The sequence below is a fragment of the Enhydra lutris genome, unplaced genomic scaffold (genome assembly GCF_002288905.1).
Source record: "Enhydra lutris kenyoni isolate GAN:26980312 unplaced genomic scaffold, ASM228890v2 scaffoldscaffold15, whole genome shotgun sequence".
Classification (NCBI taxonomy): domain Eukaryota; kingdom Metazoa; phylum Chordata; class Mammalia; order Carnivora; family Mustelidae; genus Enhydra; species Enhydra lutris.
Genome location: NW_019154099.1, coordinates 17,084,842 through 17,103,998, shown reverse-complemented (window position 1 = coordinate 17,103,998; position 19,157 = coordinate 17,084,842). Strand labels below are relative to the sequence as shown.

Sequence of the window (19,157 nt, the reverse complement as noted above, 5' to 3'; positions counted from 1 at the left end):
AGAGCCAAGATGTTTCTTGTGTTCTTGCTTTTAGGGGACCCAACGTGTTGTCTTAACCAACATGGGAATTATAGTAGCTGGAAGACTTTATGAATGGGGGTATATGATGTTGTATTTTGTATCATGAAACAAACTAAAGAATTATTAAGTTCAGTTATCCAACAATCTCTGAATCTCCTAGAACTTCCATTTCATGGAATTGACCTCTTTTGGCTCAATTGAGTTTACCTTTAACTATAGTCAGATGGTGGAAGAGTACAAATTCTAATGTTTTAAGATGACTAAATCATTACCTTTCATAATAGAAGTCAAAGGTAATACTGAAAACTTACAAGTTTAAAGAGAGCAGAGTAAACATCTGATTTAGACATATTAAGTAGCTATCAGAAGAAAGTTAAGGGAATGAAATTGATTGCCTCTGAAAGATAAGGTTAAGTGGTGGGGCAGAAGACTGCTTTTTTATTTTATTTTATTTTTTTGTTCAAATTCATTTACTGCTTTTTATTCTTACATTTGAAAAGTATTGATGAGATGGTCTTACCCATTTATTATTGAAGGGAACCAGTTGATCACAACAGTTTTGGTTTGTTTTGAACCCCTCTCCCCTCCATCATCATTATTTCAATGATAAATTCAGAGTACTGAATCAAATACTAAAAATATCAAGTACTCCAAAAAGATCATCTGGTTCAACTTCTGTTGGCATACATTTGGATTAAAAATATTGGCCTGATAATATGCACATGAAGCTTGAAAAATTAAGATACCAAGAAATTGTGCTAAGCAACCTACATGCCCAATGATACCCATCTAAATTAGGTAAGTAATTAAGTATGTTAATAGTCTGTAGGCAGGAAAAAAAAATTTCATTGAAGATGCTAGGATGTGTTTATGAAACATGACTAAAAATAAAAGTAGCCTACGGAACAGTGTGTGTGCTATAATATTTTTGAAAGTAAAGTACAGGTGTTTATGAATGTATATGGGATATTATGTACATATTCTTGTATGAGGGAAAAAACACCTCAATACCAAATATTCATTTTGGGGCTTTTTTGTTTTCCCTATTGCTTTTTTGTTTTCCAGATTTTCTGTGCTGAACAGGCAATACATAATTTAAAGCAGAAAAAGACGCTGATAAACACTATGTCAGGACAAGTTAAATATATTCTTTTTATGATACATAACATAGTCACTGATTTTTTTTTTTTTAAAAAGTACTTATTTTCACTGTTCTCACCATTTCAGTTCAGCTTTCCACTTTATTTTCTTTATTCTGAGATTTTGCTCATAAAATTTTCTTTAGTAAATTACCACATTGCTATTGGGGCGCCTGGGTGGCTCAGTGGGTTAAGCCGCTGCCTTCGGCTCGGGTCATGATCTCAGGGTCCTGGGATCGAGTCCCGCTTCGGGCTCTCTGCTCAGCAGGGAGCCTGCTTCCCTTCCTCTCTCTCTGCCTGCCTCTCTGCCTACTTGTGATCTCTGTCTGTCAAATAAATAAATAAAATCTTTGAAAAAAAAATTACCACATTGCTATTGATGAAAACCATCAGTCTTTCCCATGCCAATTTGTTTTGCATTATTGGGAAAGTTTCCTTGGACAATATTATGGCAGATTAATAATAAGAAAGAAAAATGAAAAAATGCATCTGATTTCCTGCCATCCCTACTAACCTGCTTTTGAACATGTATTAATTCCTTCCCCTTGGATATATAATCTGTAATTGACATAGATACAATTCCAGACTTGACTGTTCATCATGCTCATCATTTTCCATCTGGACTGTCTTTGTGTCTTCTTAACGGGTCTTCTGATGCTACTGATCTGAAAATAAAAGTCAAAGTTCCTTTGGTGGCCTGTGAGGTTACAGTCCCTTCCATCACAACTTTTCAATTACCAGTATGCTTACTTCTCTCTCCTTCAGATCTTTACTCTAATATACAAGTTTGAGGCCTTCGGATTCTTCTGTGAGTCTTTCTGTGAGCACACCGTTTGAAATTGTCAACCACCTCCTGGGCTCCTTAATCCTCTTCTCTGCTTTTGTTTTTTTCTGGAGCACTTTCTACTAGCCACAAAGCAACTATTTTAACTGCTTATTTCCTTTATTGTCTGCCTGGGTTTCTTCTTCTCCATGGAGAAGAAAGAAAGCTCCATGCATCTAGGGATTTTTGTCCCTTGTTTACTATTCTCTGTATAATGCTTAGAACAGTGTCTGGCACTTAGTAAGCATTAAATACTGCCTGATGAGTGAACTCCAACTCTTAAAATCTGCCAGAGTTTGCCTTCCAATACTGCCCTGGAAAATCTAATTGGACAGCAGTGCTCTGTCCCTCCATGATCTGGACGCTAGCTTCATTCTGTTGTAAGTGCTTCTGTTTTTTTTGTTTTGTTTTGTTTTGTTTTTTGTGGTCCTTCATGTGTGCCATGTGTTAGTCTGGAAGGAGTTCCTAATTCTTAGGCTTCTTAACTGATTTCCTTCTCCGTGTTACTCAAGCTTCCCTCCACCAAATTAGGGCTTTGCCTCATGGCTCTGAGTGCCTTGGTACCCCATTATAGGAATTAGACTGCACTGAAAAGTATTATTCACTTGCTTGCATTTCTCTTTCCAGACTTAGGTTTTGATAATCTCTGTGTTTACTGTGCTTAGAACCGGGCACCTGGTGGTAGTTGAGTCAATTAATGACTTACCACCATTTTTGGTGGTGCTCAGAATACTAATTTTAATAGGGTGGTTCCTGTATTGATGTTTGCCTTTTATTTTGCATGGGCCTAAAATGGATGACTATATTTTCAGATATTTCTGTGGTAAGTACTATCACTCTTTTCCATGACATTTGGGATTTGAAAAAGTCCTTTAAATTTGCAAATCTTTTTGGTGTTTTTATCTTCTGTGAGTATCTTGGATTATGCTCTATATTTGTGGGCAGAAGGAAATCACACGCTCAGGGTAGGCGTGTGCGGCTGCTAATATGAAAGGTTGGATTAATGTAATAGATACTACTTTAATGAAGATCGATTTATTTATTTATTTATTTAAATTTACAGGGAAGTCTTAAGAGTCGGCGACAGATCACACCTCAGGAATTCATCCATGAACTGAAAATGGGGTGTGCAGATGAGAGACTTGTCACGTGCCTGGAGTCCCTCCGCGTGTCTTTGACTAGTAATCCTGTGAGGTAATTCATCTGTCTGAATGTCATCAGGGCATGCTAGTAAATGAAAAAGATGTCATTAATCTGTTATTTTTATTTAATACTTTTTTCATAGCACCTGTAAATAGGTGGTATATATATCAACGATGTCTCAAGGTAAAAAATGAATATGTAATGTTTATACAGATGATGAAATACAGTGTCAGTAGGACTTTTTGTATTTATTACCAAGTGATAAATAGCCTATGAACTTTAAAACAAAAACTTTTATTTATTTATTTTTAATTTTTTTTTTTTTTTTTTAAAATGGGGTGCCTTCTTGGCTCAGTGGGTTAAGCATTTGACTCGTGATTTCTGCTCAGGTCAATATCTCATGGGTTGTCAGCTTGAACCTCACATTGGGCTCCTCCCTCAGCGGTTAGTCTGCTTGAGATATTCTCTCTCCTTCTCACTCTGTTGCTCCCCCGACTCACGTGCATGCTCTCTCTCTCTCTTCCCTAAAATAAGTCTTAATTTTTAAAAAAAATGTATAGTGTTTTTTAAATGAGAACAATCATGATTAGAAACTGAGTTTCACTCTGAATTTGGGTATTATATACACACTGGCTGAAATTTTGTTTGACATAGAAATACCATTAATTAACTTTTCCTTTATTGGAAATATCTTTATAGGAGTACATAGGTTAATATTGCCAGATTTAGCAAGTAAAAATAGAAGATTCCCAGTAAACTCTGAATTTCAAACATACTAACATTAAAAATTTTTGTTGTTTATCTGAAATCCAAGTTTAATTAGGTGTCCTGGATCTGGCAACACTAAGACAGGTGTCTCTGTAAATCAGGATTTAGACTTTTAGGCTCAGAATATTTTTGAAAAACTTCAAGCAGAAATTGTTTAAAAAAAAAAAAGTCTGAGCAGTCACAAAATCAGCATCAGAGCTGTAAGGGTCTAAGGTAGATCAGTTTTGGCTGCTTTTGTGTAATAAATGAATGGTTGTTTCTGTATGAGAATGTATCTGTTATATATATATATATATAAATATGTATATTCATTCTTAGGGCTAGAATAACTGACTGTGGAAGATAATATATAATAGAATCTCTTTGATATCCTCTCTGATTAGTACTTTACTGGACACTTCTGAAGTTTGGCTACAGTATGAAAAAATCCTTGGCAGTATGACTTTTTAAAACAAAAAGACTGTACCTGCTGAGACATGAAAGTGAGTGAGGTTTAACTGGGGCGTATGAAGAGTGAACAAAGTATAGTTCAGTATATTTCAACTGTATTTTTGCTTTTCCATATTTCCTCACTTTCAGACTCTTCTTTAGATGGAAACATGATGGGGAAGAGGCCAGGAACTTCGTATATCTTATTTATTTCTCTTTACCAGGCACTGTGCACAGCACATATAAGTCTTCAGGGAAGACCTGTTGATTGAAACATGAAGTTAAAATTTTAGTCTCCTTCAGTTTCACCTTGGCTGTTGTTAGAGACTAGGTTGAATTGAGATTTTGACAGGTATAATCATACATGAAGAGCTCTGGTTTCCAGTTTAATGTGTACCTGTTTTAATATATTCATTTAAAAAATAATTATTGAGTGCCTGATACTTACCAAACACTGTCTAAGATGAAGGGTTTGGATAAATAGCAAAGCAGATCTAGACCCTGTTCTTAAGGAGTTTAAATGTAGGAAGAGCATGTTTTGGGGTTGTTTGGGAGATGCCCTATTGTTTTAGTTTATCTGGCAGCCACTGAGCAATGGATTTATTCATGGCTTTTTAATTTAATTAGAAGTAGACTCTTCGGGGGGCGCCTGGGTGGCTCAGTGGGTTAAAGCCTCTGCCTTCAGCTCAGGTCATGATCTCAGGGTCCTGGGATCAAGCCCCACATCTGGCTCTCTGCTCAGTGGGGAGCCTGCTCCCCACTCTCTCTCTGCCTGCCTCTCTGCCTACTTATGATCTCTCTCTGTCAAATAAATAATTAAAATCTTTAAAAAAAAAGTATACTCTTCCCTTCATTTTCATAATTTGATTAGATGAAAATGGTAGCAAAAGAAAAACTGTGAGAGGTTTTTATGTATGAATTCATGTGTATTCCAGTGGATACAATTATATGTAATTTCACCTTAAACTACTGGAAAATAATGCTATGTCTCTTTCACTTGAACCTTACTTTAAAAAAAATTGTAGTATTATTTTTCTAAGAAAGACCTATTCTAGAATGTATTATCAGCAATCCTCAAGCTGTGCATGTTTTCTATAAAAGTCTTTTTAATTGGAAATGATAGAAATCTTACCATTAGAGATGTTTTCCTGAAATTGTGGCACATGATGTAGAGAGAAGAGGCTCAAGAGTATCTCTGTGTGTGGTTCTCCAGGTTGAGGAATGACTCACTTTTGATGTGTAAAAGTTGAAGTTATGCCTATGTTCAAAGTTTTGGACTTGGCTATTAGTTTTATGTCTGCTATTGTTAAGTCAGGTTTCATATTTTCTTATTTTTTTAATATATACTGTGTGACTCAGTTTCAAAAGAAAAAGACTTTTTGTCACTTTTTGAGATCATTGTTAGACCTGTAGTATTGAGTAAATCAGCGTTAAAATTCTTCAGTGTCTGTGACTAGAATTAAGAGGGAAACACGTGAACTGATGAATGATGATTCTGCAACACTGGTTTGGGATTGGGTTTTATTAAATAAAAAATCAAGTAACAAGAAGGAAATCTCCGTCTACCCCACCCCCACCCAGATATGCAATACTTTTAGAGCCATTTATCTGCTTCTGAAACTCCGCTTACCAATTATGCGCCACATCAGCCTTTGACCATCTGGGCAGTGAATTGTATGAAAACCAGCACATTAAATACCATGTTATTTGCCACCTTTTATGAAGTGTTGATTTGAAGATCACAAAATTCTTCTGTTTTGAAGTTTTTTTGATTATTCAATATACTTGGTGACAATTTTAAACCAGAAGACATAGTTGCTTTACTTTTGGAACACAAGAAAAGACCAACTTCAAATTGTCAATTATAACTTTCAGTGGATCTTGACATAGGCAACAATTATGTTCGAGCTATCGAACACTTTGAGGTGGAAACATAAAAGAGTAGACAATGACATTATTATGATTGATTTCTAGCATTGGAGTCCATAGTCATTTATGTATATAGCAAATTAGTTACAGAATACATCTTCATTTTCTCAATTTGATGTAGCTGTCAAGGGCACAATTTCTGTCTCTGAAAATCCAGTCTATCAGGTCCTATGTTTTGTGATCTTAGGCATTATTTTCCATTTTTGTTTTATTTTGTTTTGTTTTTTAAGTATATGTGCTGCTGAAGCGAGCACTTGTATTCCTTTACTTATGGTTAACCTGTGTGTTTTGGAGTTTACAAGACCTATTTTCTTGCTAACATCTTTTAAATTTCTAAGGAGGTTTTGGAACTAGGTCTGATGAAGTGAATAACTAAGCTCAAAAAAATCACTTTAAAAAAATGTGCAGTAAAATGTTTACTGCCAAGCAAGTGAGCAGACTTTGTGTGTCATTATTCCACGTGACCGGTGTCATGTTTGGAATCTAATTTTTCTCCATTTCTGGGCTTAAACACAAAACTGGTGGAAGAACTTAATTTTGGAATTGACATACTTTGTGCCATGGTCCACACATGTGAGGAGACAAATAGTTATTTTGTGGCAAACAACGAGATGGACGTACCCATTGGTGTCAATGTGAACTGGAGAAAAAAGTCAAGACCAATATTTTGAAATGACCAATACTTATTAAAAATCTTATATTTTAAAATGTTAAACATATAAAAAAGGTTTCATCATTGGAGTAAAACAAGTACCCACTTGCCTACCAATGAGGGCAAGCTAGAAATACTGCTTGTAAGTTTGAGGTTCCCATGCATCCCTGCTAAACTTTATGTCCCCTTCCTCCACTGTGCTGTGGTTAGCACCGTTTTTAATTTCAGGCTTATCTTTTTCTTTTCATTATCATTTCACCATATATGTCTAATTTATCCATGTATGATTTGGTGTTTTATCTTTTTGAACTTCGTGTCAATAGCAGCATCTTCCATACGTTCCTCTGGGGCTTTTTCCGTTTCTTAGATTTATATATGTTGATGTGTGCAACCGCTCTCATCATCACAATTCGTACTGTTCTTTACCTTTATTAGTATTTTTTAATGTTTTAGGCATAGCTATTGTAAATAGCATGCAAATTTTTTTTTTAAACAATTCTGATAGTCTTTATCAGGCAAATGCTTTTTAAAATAATTCTGATGGTCTTTGTCTTTTTAACCACTGTAAAAATGTATTGGAACCTATATCTGACATTTCATTCTGAATTTTCACTTAGTTTACACTTCTTTTACCATGTTTGTCTCCCTTTCCACACCCCCTGTTCTACTCTTTGTTCCTTTTTTGTATTCTTTCTCTTCATCCATAAATTCTTTTGGATATATTTTTAATCTCTCAGGTCACTTTTTCCTTACTTACTAATTTGGAAGACCTCTTGCCTTTCTGATCGTAGAAAAGAAAGTTAACTTGTGCATACTCAAAAAGGAAATTTAATATGCATGTACATAAAAGGGACAAAAATCAGCAGTATCCCTTATTTTGAACCTAAGAATAACATAATCACCCTCAGTTAATTTGCATGCTAGTTTTATGTGATATTTTAATTGTATATTTTCCTTTTAATATCACAGATTAGCTATTACTATTGAGTTAAACTACAGATATGTGTATATGTATACATGTTTATACATGCATATAATCATTCCTTTTTAGGTCTTGTGCTTTTGTCTCTGATGATTTTACTCTTGCTTTAAGTATATGAGTAGGTTCCCTTGGGGAAAGTCTTTTGAGGGTAAAACTTTTGTCAGAAAGTGAATTTATTTGCCTCTACTTTTTAAAAAATTATGTTTTTTAATTTAAATTCAGTTAAAATATAGTATGTTATTAGTTTCAGAGGTAAAGTTCATTGATTCATCAGCTGTTTATAACACCCAGTGTTCATTACATCATGTGCCCTCCTTAATATCCATCACCCAGTTACCCCATCCCCCCACTCCCATCCCCTCCAGCAACCCTTAGTTTGTTTCCTATAATTAAGAGTCTCTTATGGTTTTTCTCCCTCTCTGGTTTCATCTTGTTTTATTTTTTTCCCCTCCTCCACTATGATCCTCTGTTTTGTTTCTTAAATTCCACATTTCCATGAGATCTTAAGATCTTATAATTGTCTTTCTCTCATTGATTTATTTTGCTTACTATTAATACTCTCTAGTTCCATCCAAATCATTGCAAATGACAAAATTTCATTTTTGGTGGTTGAGTAATATTTCATTATACACACACACACACACACACACACACCCCATATCTCCTTTATCCGCTCATCTGCTAATGGACATCAGGCTTTTTTCATAGTTTGGCTATTATGGACATTGCTGCTATAAACATTGGGGTGCAGGTACCCTTTCATATCACTACATTTGTTAGATTTCTACTTTAATACAAGGAGAAAATGTATTAAATTTATGTGCCCCAAATCCAAATTTCTCAGAAGGGTATAAAAAGAAAAGTAAAATCCTTCTTCCTTTCTGTCATTTGATTTTTGGATCTGCTGGTCAGTGGTGAAATCCTGTTAAGTTTCTTGTGTGTTTTTGCTCCAGATTTTTTAAGTGCATATGTTAACATATTAACATTCTCATTTTACTTTACCTTACTCTTGCATACTTTATTTTTTTTTTAAGTGAACCCTTGAAGTTGCAGTTTTATTGCTTTGTAGGATATTATAGTTAAATTGTAAGTCTTGTAGTTAAATTGGCATTCTTCTATCTATTAAGTCGCCTTAAATTCTTTGATTTTTCTAGTTCTTTTTGAATCAGGGTCATCATCTTGCTGTTCCTTCATTAATGTGGTAAATGAATATTCGACGTTGCTCACTTTTTCTGGGTGAAGTGATATTTATCTTTTTGAAAATCATGGATTGATGTTAGAGGTTTGTGGAATGTGGTAATATTCAAAAATTACCCTAGAAATTCATGGAGGGAGTGAATCGGTAGAAGGACTGGGTTTCCTACATCCTCTGCCCATCCCTGGGTTGGATGCATATGAAAGGTAGGGTGTTCCTTGAGTGAAGAAGACCTAGTGTCCCTCCTTGATTGTCACTGCCAGTCCTCCAGGCCTTCATCCTTCTCCCCTGCCCACAGAGCCCCTGCTCTTCATCTGTGGATCTGAATGTTGATGTGTAGGGTGAGGTAGGAGAGGGGGTTGTAGGTTCTTCAGAGCACTCAAACCAAAGCATGGACAAGTCAAACCTTTCTTACCAAGATGGACCTCTTCTTAAAGCTCAATTTTACTGCATTATGATCCTAGAGGAGTCTCTGTGGCTTATGTCAGCCTTACCAAAGATGTTTTCCTAGGAAGGAGATGGAATGGAACCAGGATGAGGCTATGCACATGCATGTGTGTATCTGTGTATGGTGTATATGCTGTCAGAGTCCTAACAGGAAGACAGACACCAGAGAGCATGCTGTAAGGTCGTTTTTTTTTGTTTTTTTTTTTTTCTTCTTTTAAAGTTAACACCAGAAATTGGTTAAATAACTGATGGAGAGACAGAGGAACCAAATAGGAAACAGTGAGGCCCTTGATTAGCAGCAGCAGGAAGCTGCTCCACTCCTATGCTAGAGGGAGAGAAAGAGCACTCTGTTCTGGAAGGTAATGGGCTGGTGTCAAATGGCAGAAACTGCATTCATGAGGAAGATGCAGCTGTTGCCAGAGAAACCTCCTGGGCAGAGAGAGAGAGAGGGAGAGAGCATTACCCTTGTTTCTCCCTTCTTCCACTGCTCAAACCTAGCAGGGAACAGATGATCACAAACCATGGGAGCTGAAGACTGCAGAGTCAGCCCCTTTGAAACTAGAGCAGAGCTGCAGAAGGGGATGAGGGGAAAGTGAGGACAGGGGTCAAGCATCTGTACGTTATTTAGTGGGACACAGTAAATGCTGAATTCTCGTTTTTTTTTTCAGTTTTTAGTTTTGTTGGATATTTAGGTTCTTTGTCTTACTAGTAGGAGCTGTAAATAAGTGTTCTCATAATATGCTATAGGACTTGAGTCTGGTCATAAACTTTCTAAGAATACAAAGGACTATCTTGCTCTGAATTTCCTTAATTAGCTGAATTTCCTGAAACTGTCTTGATTTGAAGGTAGTCAGCTGGAGTCCCGAGCTCAGCTCCTACATGGCCTTCAATACTTTTTCAGTATCTCACTTTTGTTTTGCCTCACAAAGATCTTCTTTTTCTATTTATGACTCATCCCTTGATTCCATTAAAAAAAAAAACCAAAATCTTTTACTGTTTATTTCATTTTCTCTAACAGCTGTCCTGTTTCACACATACACATGCAAATAACTGGTTTTGTGGAGATACTGATAGACCTGGTTGTTGCCCTTGAGTTCCAAATATGTTAAAGCAGATAGAGAAGTAAGGTTAGGAATAACCTCTATACCGATAAAAGACTAAGTTGCAGAGCACAACTGGGACTTCTGAAGGTGAATTGTAGTTAATCTCATTGAATCAAACTTGCCCACGTTGTCATGAGTAGAAAGAGCAGACAACTGTAGGTCACAGTCAGTATCCCTTCCCCACTTTCACCAGTTGTATAAATCAGTCCTTCTGGGTAGTGGTGTTGGTGGGGAAAATCTTCCCATAATGAGCTGGAGGGAGTGACTGGAAGTAATCCTGATGTTCTCTTCTGGGGAACATAGTAGAAGGCCTCTCCCTTTGTAGAAATGAGAGGAAGAGAATAGTAAATGTTCTCAGTAATAATAGGCTCCAGTCTATTTTTATTCCCCTGATATGTTTCAGAGTTTTAAAGTAAGACATGAGCTATACATTTTTCTTTTAAAAGCCTTAGAAAAAAGTTTGAGAATTAACAATGTACAGATGTATGGTGTTATTAATAGTGATAATTTCTGAAGTGGACAAGAGTAAGGTTTTCCTTCATGATCTACATTCTTAAATTCCTTCCTTCCTTCCTTTTTTGTCTTCTTTCCTCTAACTAGTGATACCAGAGAGGTAAGTCATTCACATAGTTCTGTTTTCCTTCCTGTGCTGTTTTAGTAAGGTAACTGCTAGTTAGTTGTGGCATTTAAACTGATTAAGTGTGTGTGTGGGGGTGTGGGAGATCCAAAACATTTCAAGTGCTCAAGAGGCACGTGTGGCTAGTGTCTAGCAAATTGAACAGCACCTGTATAAACCATTTATATCACTGTAAAAATATTCTATTAGACATTGCTGCTTAAACACCTTGGTTCCTGTGTGTAACTGCTTTCTTCTTTCACCTAAGTACTGCATGATGATTCTATCCCCAAAGTTAAGTTCGGAACTATGACAATATATAAAAGAATTAAAGTCTGGAAGATTAAGGGATTTTTAAATCCTCTAAGGATTAGTGAGCATTTATATCAAGGGTCCTGAAAGAAGAAATGAGTGATCTCAGAGAGACTCCCTTCAGTGGAGAGTGCTGTTTTGAAAGGATAAGGCAAAGAGAATGGGTTTCATACCAGCTATTAAGGGATAGAAATGGAGAGGTGAGGTGTGTCTGACAGATAGTCCAAAAGCTATGGTCCATGACAGACTTCAGTGTGGCTGGCTGTAGCCCGGATGAGGGAATCAGCAATATGGCACTCCATAGAAATCATAGAAATGTCGTTTTTGGTAGGTTAGAAATATTAGTTGGATGCATATTTATTTTATAGGACTTTTCTGAGGGAGAAACACTTTTATCTCTTCAAAGTGGTTTTTCTAGGTTGTTTCCAATAAAAATTCATAAAGTTTAGGTAAGTTGTTAATATTCTTTATTCTTTAGACCATACCATATATCTTAGGATATGCTTTGTATTATTTATGTCTAAATTAACATTCAGGATCCATAACTTTTATGACCCTTAATATTGCTTATTAGAGAAATATTTGTTGGAAATGCCCTCTAATTTTAGGTCATTTTGCAGTCCTTTCCAAAGTGTTTTAGAAGAATGAAATATTAATGAAAAATGCCCTGAAAGAAAATATTAATGTTTATAAATGAATACTAACCTGATATTTTAAAGGGCATGCCAATACATTCCAGTGCTTTCACAGTTCTACCAAACTGGTGTAATTTCTTTGAGATACCTTCCAGAAGACTGAATGTTCCACCTAAGTAGGAGACTTTTTCTTTTGCTTATTGTCATTCATACTATAGCTTGGTTTTGGCTTGTAGATATATTAAAATGTGTTATAATTATTCGGTTTCAAAGTTAACTCTATCTGTGTCTGAAAAGCTTTGACTTTGCATGCAAGGTTAACAGTAAAAGTACAGTACATGGAAAATATAGTAATTGCTTTTAACTGAGAAATACATATTTTCTGTACATGGTGACTAAGAGCTGTGTAACTCAATTTATACTTGACTTGAAAGGTCCTAGAATTGTAAAATCCTCCCAGTCTACTTTATAATATAAATATCTCCTAGTCTATTTAAAATAAAGTATAAATTGCCATTTGAATAGCTAAGATTAATTTTTAAAAAGAATTCTATTCAAATGTAAAGTCAGTCACAATTAACATAGGGTCTCAAACCTCTTTTAAAATACAGTAGTTTGATATTCAGCATAAAAGAAGGAGTATGTGACTGAAAACTAATTATTCAAAAAGACTAGATTACTGTTTAAAAGACAACAAAAGAATAGAGTGTTAAACTTATATAGTTGCTTCTGACCATAGAGGTGAAATTCAAGAAACTTTACTTTTCAGTGATAATTGTCTGTGTCCTCAGAGAATGTAAGCCTTCTATGTTCAACCTGTAATAGTTATCAGTATGATGTCACTTACTGAATACTTTGGTTTCTTGCAAAGATAGATACATTCAGTGGAAAAATTACTGAACTGAAGACCCTAACACACCCTGGTTATTTAGAATCCTACATTCAAAGAATCTATATAGTTTTTAATTTATACTCATTTTTCTGCCTTGTTATGATGTTTTAAAAGTATTGCTTGGTGTGGGGTACCCAGGTGGCTCATTTGGTTAAGCATCTGACCCTTGATCTTGGCCCTGGTCTTGATCTTATGGTCCTGAGTTCAAGCCCTGTGTTGGGCTACATGCTGGGCCTTCTTTTTAAAAAAAAAAAAAAAAAAAAGTATTGCTTTGTGAGCTAAGTAAAGAATTAAAAATTCAGTTTTTGTCTTGGTAGTCCCTGTTGTCTCTATACATAAAAAAGTACTTAACTGCAGTTGACCTTTGAGCAACACAGGTTTGAATTGTGTGTGTCCATTTATACACAGCTATTTTCTCTTAGAATTTCTCAACATTTTCTGTAGCTTTCTTTATTGTAAGAATACAGTATATAACACATATATATGTTAATCGGCTCGTTATGTTATAGGTAAGACTTCTGGTCAACAGTAGGTTATTAGTAGCTAAGATTTTGGGGAGTCAGAAGTTTATACACAGATTTTCCATTGTGCTGGGGGAATTAGCACCCCTAACACAGCCACGTTGTTCAAGGATCAACTGTACATATCAGACCTTAATACAGAGGTAGGTGAAATAATATTGGAACTAGAAGGAAGTTTTAATTTTTGTGATTCAGAAAATCTTGTGAAATAAAATTCAACTTTATCATCCATATTGGCCATGGATTGCTAGGTCTTTTGTTATGGGGTAATCAATGTATATGAGAAAGAAATAGGTGTAGTTTTCATATGTTAAACATCTTTCATATGTTGAAATTCATAAAAATTAAATGCATGAGGGTTAGACCTACTGAGGTCACTTGGAGTGCCTATGCGGAGCTAGAGAAAGTAAGATCATTTGAGCAGAAGTCCAATAGAATTTTGTCCAGGAAATGTTCTTTGTGTTTTCTGTACTCAAAACATGTGACCAGTCAGCACTTGAATTGTGCTTAATATGACTTAGGAATGGAATTTATACTTAAATCCACATGTCACTAGGGGCTTCCCTTTTGAACGATAGTTCTACAGATGAGAAACTCATGTGATATTCTTGGTGCACTTATTTTGAGCCTTTGCATTCTTGAGTCTCTGTAAGTATGGGGGCTCTCTATACCATGATGTGGATTTCTGAGGTGGCGCACGTAATATTATGTTGTTGTGGAACTGTGATATGGAACTTTATTTTTTATTTATTTTTTTTTATTGAATCTTTTTTTTTTTTTTAAAGATTTTATTTATTTATTTGACAGAGAGAGATCACAAGCAGGCAGAGAGGCAGGCAGAGAGAGAGGAGGAAGCAGGCTCCCTGCTGAGTAGAGAGCCCGATGCGGGGCTCAATTCCAGGACCCTGAGATCATGACCTGAGCCGAAGGCAGCGGCTTAACCCACTGAGCCACCCAGGCGCCCCGATATGGAACTTTAGATCAGGGTGTTTGTTAAATGGAGTTGAATAGTAAAGAGAACAGAGAAATTAAAGCATGAAGTAAAATGCATGAGATGATATACTGCTCATTTTTCAGGACAGGGCATCAAGTATTTTGAGTGCCTTACACACTTCTCTGTTGGAAAACTAGTAGAGGTACAAGAGCTTCTCCCTGTCTTCAAATTACTGAGATTCCATTTGGAGAGAAACGTCTAACACATCATAGAGCAAGTGATACCACCAGCTGTTACCTAATTACATCTTTGTGTGGTTTGGATAAAATGCAGCAGAGTAGCAGAGGATGTATTTGTTAATCTACTCATGCAGCAAGAATTCTCAGGTGCTGTGCTAAGTATCACAGTAATGAGGCATATGGGGGAGAGATCTAGAAAACATGTAATAAGTAGAAGATACAACTTTAGTTAAAATAAGGGACTGAGAGTAATGGATAGAGGACTTTTAGATGCAAACTGGTCAGAGAATGTCTTTGAGGTGGTAAATCTTAAGAGCTTAAGAAGACAAGGAATTAGCTAACAGCAGCTCAGGCTTTGGTGCAGGGCCTGGACCACCCCCTGGGCAGCAGAGACCCTGAGGTGGGGAAGCAGTTAGGCAGGAGGGTGGAAAGAGGGAAGTGGAGTCCCAGAGGCCATGGAGCCATCAGAGAGTTGGGCAATGTCCAGGTCATGAGAAGTCTTAAGGTGATTTGGGAGAGAGAGAAGATTTTTAGTTTAAATATGTGTGAGGCTGTTAATGAGTTTTACACAGGAAATGACCTATTTCTAAATGTACTTGTTAAAAGGAACTGCTATGGGGAGAATGGATTAAAGGGAGAAAGAGTGGACAGGGAGATCAGAAAGGAGACTATGGTATAATCACAGGAGTGATGAGCATGGCTTGGATGAGGATTGTATTAGGTGGGGCAAGGAGTTGGGTGGGGTTGGGTGGGGTTTGCAAATTGAAGGTAGAAACTGTAGGGCATGTTGACAGATTGGATGTGTGGTGTGAATGAGGAGGAGGAATCAAGAATGACACTTAGATTGTGTGACCGGAGCATAAGTGGATAGTAATGCCATTAACTCGGATAGGGGAAGATGGTTTTGTTACTAGTTTCATGCATTTTGGAAAAAATCAAAATACCTGTTTTACCATGTAAAGTTTGATGTGTTTCAGTTTCATAGTTTGAGATATCAAGCAGCTAGATAATGGGGCCTCGAGCTCAGTGGAGAATGTACAAATACTTGCCTATTGTTTATATGTAGACTGCACATAAAGCCCTGAGAATTGTTGAGAATTCAGGTAGGAGTGTGTGTGTGTGTGTGTGTGTGTGTAGATATAGAAGGCCCAGAACAAGTCCTGGGGATCTCCAGCAATTTACCTATGGTCTAGAAAGGCAAGAGGAACCAGGAAAACAGATGAAGGAGTAGTCATTTGGGAGGAGAAGAACCCAAAAAGACTGATTTCCTGAGCGTAAGAGAAGGAGAGTGTTTCAATAGGGAAAGTGACAAACCACCTAGAATGTTCCTGAGACCTGGTGCAAGATATTACTGTCAGAATTGGCAAGAGGAGGATGGTTGGTGACCTTTGAGAAAAGCAATTTTGTGGAGTCTGGGTGGCAGAAGTCAGATTAAGTGAGATGGAATAAATGGACAGTGAAGAACTCCTGATGATTCTTGTGATGAAATTGAGACATTTTCCTATAAAAGAAAGACAAATGTGCATTAACTAGAGGGATATCTGGGCCAGGTGGGTAAAACCCAATAAGCGAATGGAGAAACTTAAATTAATGGGAGTTCAAAGAAGAAGGACACTTGAATTGGCTCTTGAAAGATGAAATAGTTTCATTTGCAGCTGAGTGAACGTAGCAATGAACTTGATAGAATCAGGAGCAGATGATAGACTTAATAATGAAGTTTATGGGACAAGTGTTGGGCAGCAAGTACTTAGGGTGAAAAACAGATGATGGAAGACCTGCAATGTAATGATTTCTTCTTCCCCATACATTTGTGGTCAAATTAGTTAATTTAAAATGAATAATTCATTAATGCTTTCCTGAAGTAATGATTTTTTGATTTGATACTAAGAAACCTCCTTACTCATATTTCATACATTCCCAATGATTGCTTTTTCTACAATGTTTCTTTTAGTAGTAGACTGAAGTTTTGATCAGAGCACATGCTAGGATATGTTATTTTACCTCCGTAGTTCTCTTACTTTTTTCATCTGAAGATCAAGAGCTCATGTTTCTTATATTGGTCATTTGTTTTTCATCACTGCAGTTCTTCTGGTTTTCTTTTCATTTTATTTTGAACCCTTTAAACATTTTATACCTCCCAATATATTAGAGTTAAAAAGTAACCAGGAGAATAAACTTGTTAGTTTGTTATTCTACTGTTTCATCTAATATCAGTAGTGAGAATAAGTGACTGGTTTAAAATACATAATTCCTTTAAATGTCGATTCCCAGAAAATATACATTATGAATGATTGTATTTTGAAATTTGGTAGATTTTTAAATCAGAATGTTATTTAGTTGCTGAATTTCTGAATTCCCTGTCTGGCTGTATAATTTAGTGTAATCTTTGTGGATGGGCCATTGGTTGAGATGTGGGTATATGTTTGTTTTGCCCTACAGGGCATGTTAATTGCTTTGTACCCCTCTCCCCACCCCGTTCATTTAAAATATTTAGTCACCTTGCTTAGAGTAGGTGAAAATGAAAGGTAAAATAAGCTATAATTATATTCAGCATTGGTGATATATTACTCTGACAGAGGAATGTAAATTGGATTTGGATATTACATAGTATTAAAGCTGACCTTCTAAGGTTAAGGTATAAAATTTGTTACTTTGTCACATGTGACCAGTGATATATTTTTCCCGTTTCAGGATGTTTCTTATATTGATTTTTAACAAAATAACTTTGTGTTTCCCTAAGCGTTTATGTAAGATTATTCTTTGGGGTAATTAAAAATTATTGTTTTCCTCTTTTTTAAAAATTATTTTTCTTATGAAAAGAGTTCATTATAGGAAAGTAGATAATACATAAAAGCAAAAAAAAAAAAGTACAATACCACCTACTTAGAAAGGCACTGTAACTTCTTGGGTGGAAGTGTGTATGTATCTACTGAGGACATCCTTTTGTTTAATGCTATTGGTTTTTGGAAAAATGAGCTAAAGCAGGGAATGATAAATGATTCACATATATCCTAAACATCCTTTGAATTCAAAAGATTAAGAATCCATTTTTTTTTCCTTCTAGACTTTTGATGTGGAGGTCAAGGTAGTGTCTACTCTATTTCTTAGTAGAAATAGATGTGGAGGCCAGACTTTACCTATTCTACTTCTTAGGGTGGGCACAGGTTGATTATAGGTTGATTATATAAACCACATCCATGATGCATTATTTTCTTCATATTGAAAATATGTACTTAAATTGAAAATAAGTACTTAAAGGTGGAAGAGAATATGTACTTAAATTGAAAATAAGTACTTAAAGGTGGAAGAGAAATGTAGAGAATCTTGCAAAGTATAGAGTACAGAATTCTTAAAAAGTCATTCTGCTGATGTCTCTTAGTATTACACACTTGTCTCTTAGTATTATACACTTGTGTCCATATCTACTTCTATGGCACTTTTTAAAATGTCACTGAAAAAACTTTTTCAAAGCCTTAGGCTTAGTTTTCATAGAAATAGCTATTTTTACAGTGATTTGTCTGTTTATGTAATTTTAATTAAATTATCTAATTAGGGTAATTAATACCACTGGCAAAAATAGATTTGGAAACAAACCTCACCTCCCATTGGTTCCAGTGGAGGTTACTTGAGCATAAAGAAGCAGTCTTACTTCTCCCTGCCAGGGAGGTACCATGGACGCCAGGTGGGGAGCTGACTCCCAGTCATGTCCAGCAATAACAAGAAATCTCTTCCAGGCATCTGGGTGGCTCAGTTAATTTTCTTTCTGCCTTCCACTCAGGTCATGATCCCAGGGTCCTGGGATCGAGCTCTGTATTAGGCTCCTTGCTCAGTGGGGCATCTGCTTCTCCCTCTCCCTCTCCCTCTGCTGCTCCCCCAGCTTGGGCTTTCTTTCTCTCTAATAAATAAATAAAGTCTTAAAAAAAAAAAAAAAAAAGGAAGAAAGAAACCTCTTCCTAAAATGTCAATGGAGGCCAGTTAGAGACAATGGACCTCTGTTTTCACTTGGTAGCATTGAGGTGATGATACCTATCCTTCATCCACTGGAGCAGTCTCATAGGATGCAAGCCAAAAAAATAAGAGATTGAAGTAAAAAATGGAATATCATAACATAATAATCTAAGTGTCCAGGTTTCAGTATAAACACTTGGCTTACTAGAAAGGTGGAAGATCACAAGCTGAATGCCAACTCCATATCCATATCCATCCATTAATAATGGATGCCATTATTCTTAGATGCCAATATGGAGTTGACAGAGATATTTGAATATTCTTTTAAAAGATTGTATTTATTGGGGCACCTGGGTGGCTCAGTGGATTAAGCCGCTGCCTTCGGCTCAGGTCATGATCTCAGGGTCCTGGGATCGAGTCCCGCATCGG

General features: G+C 36.1%; 1 protein-coding gene across 4 annotated transcripts in view; it reads left to right on the top strand.

Moving 5' to 3' along the window:
• Positions 1-19,157, top strand: part of LOC111146997 (diaphanous related formin 3) — a 517,296-nt gene that overhangs the window by 122,345 nt on the left and 375,794 nt on the right. For all 4 annotated transcript variants that reach the window (XM_022502826.1, XM_022502825.1, XM_022502824.1 and 1 more), the window contains one exon: positions 3,047-3,177. In XM_022502826.1, coding sequence (XP_022358534.1) covers positions 3,047-3,177 — 131 coding nt within the window. The remainder of the gene's footprint in view (positions 1-3,046; positions 3,178-19,157) is intronic.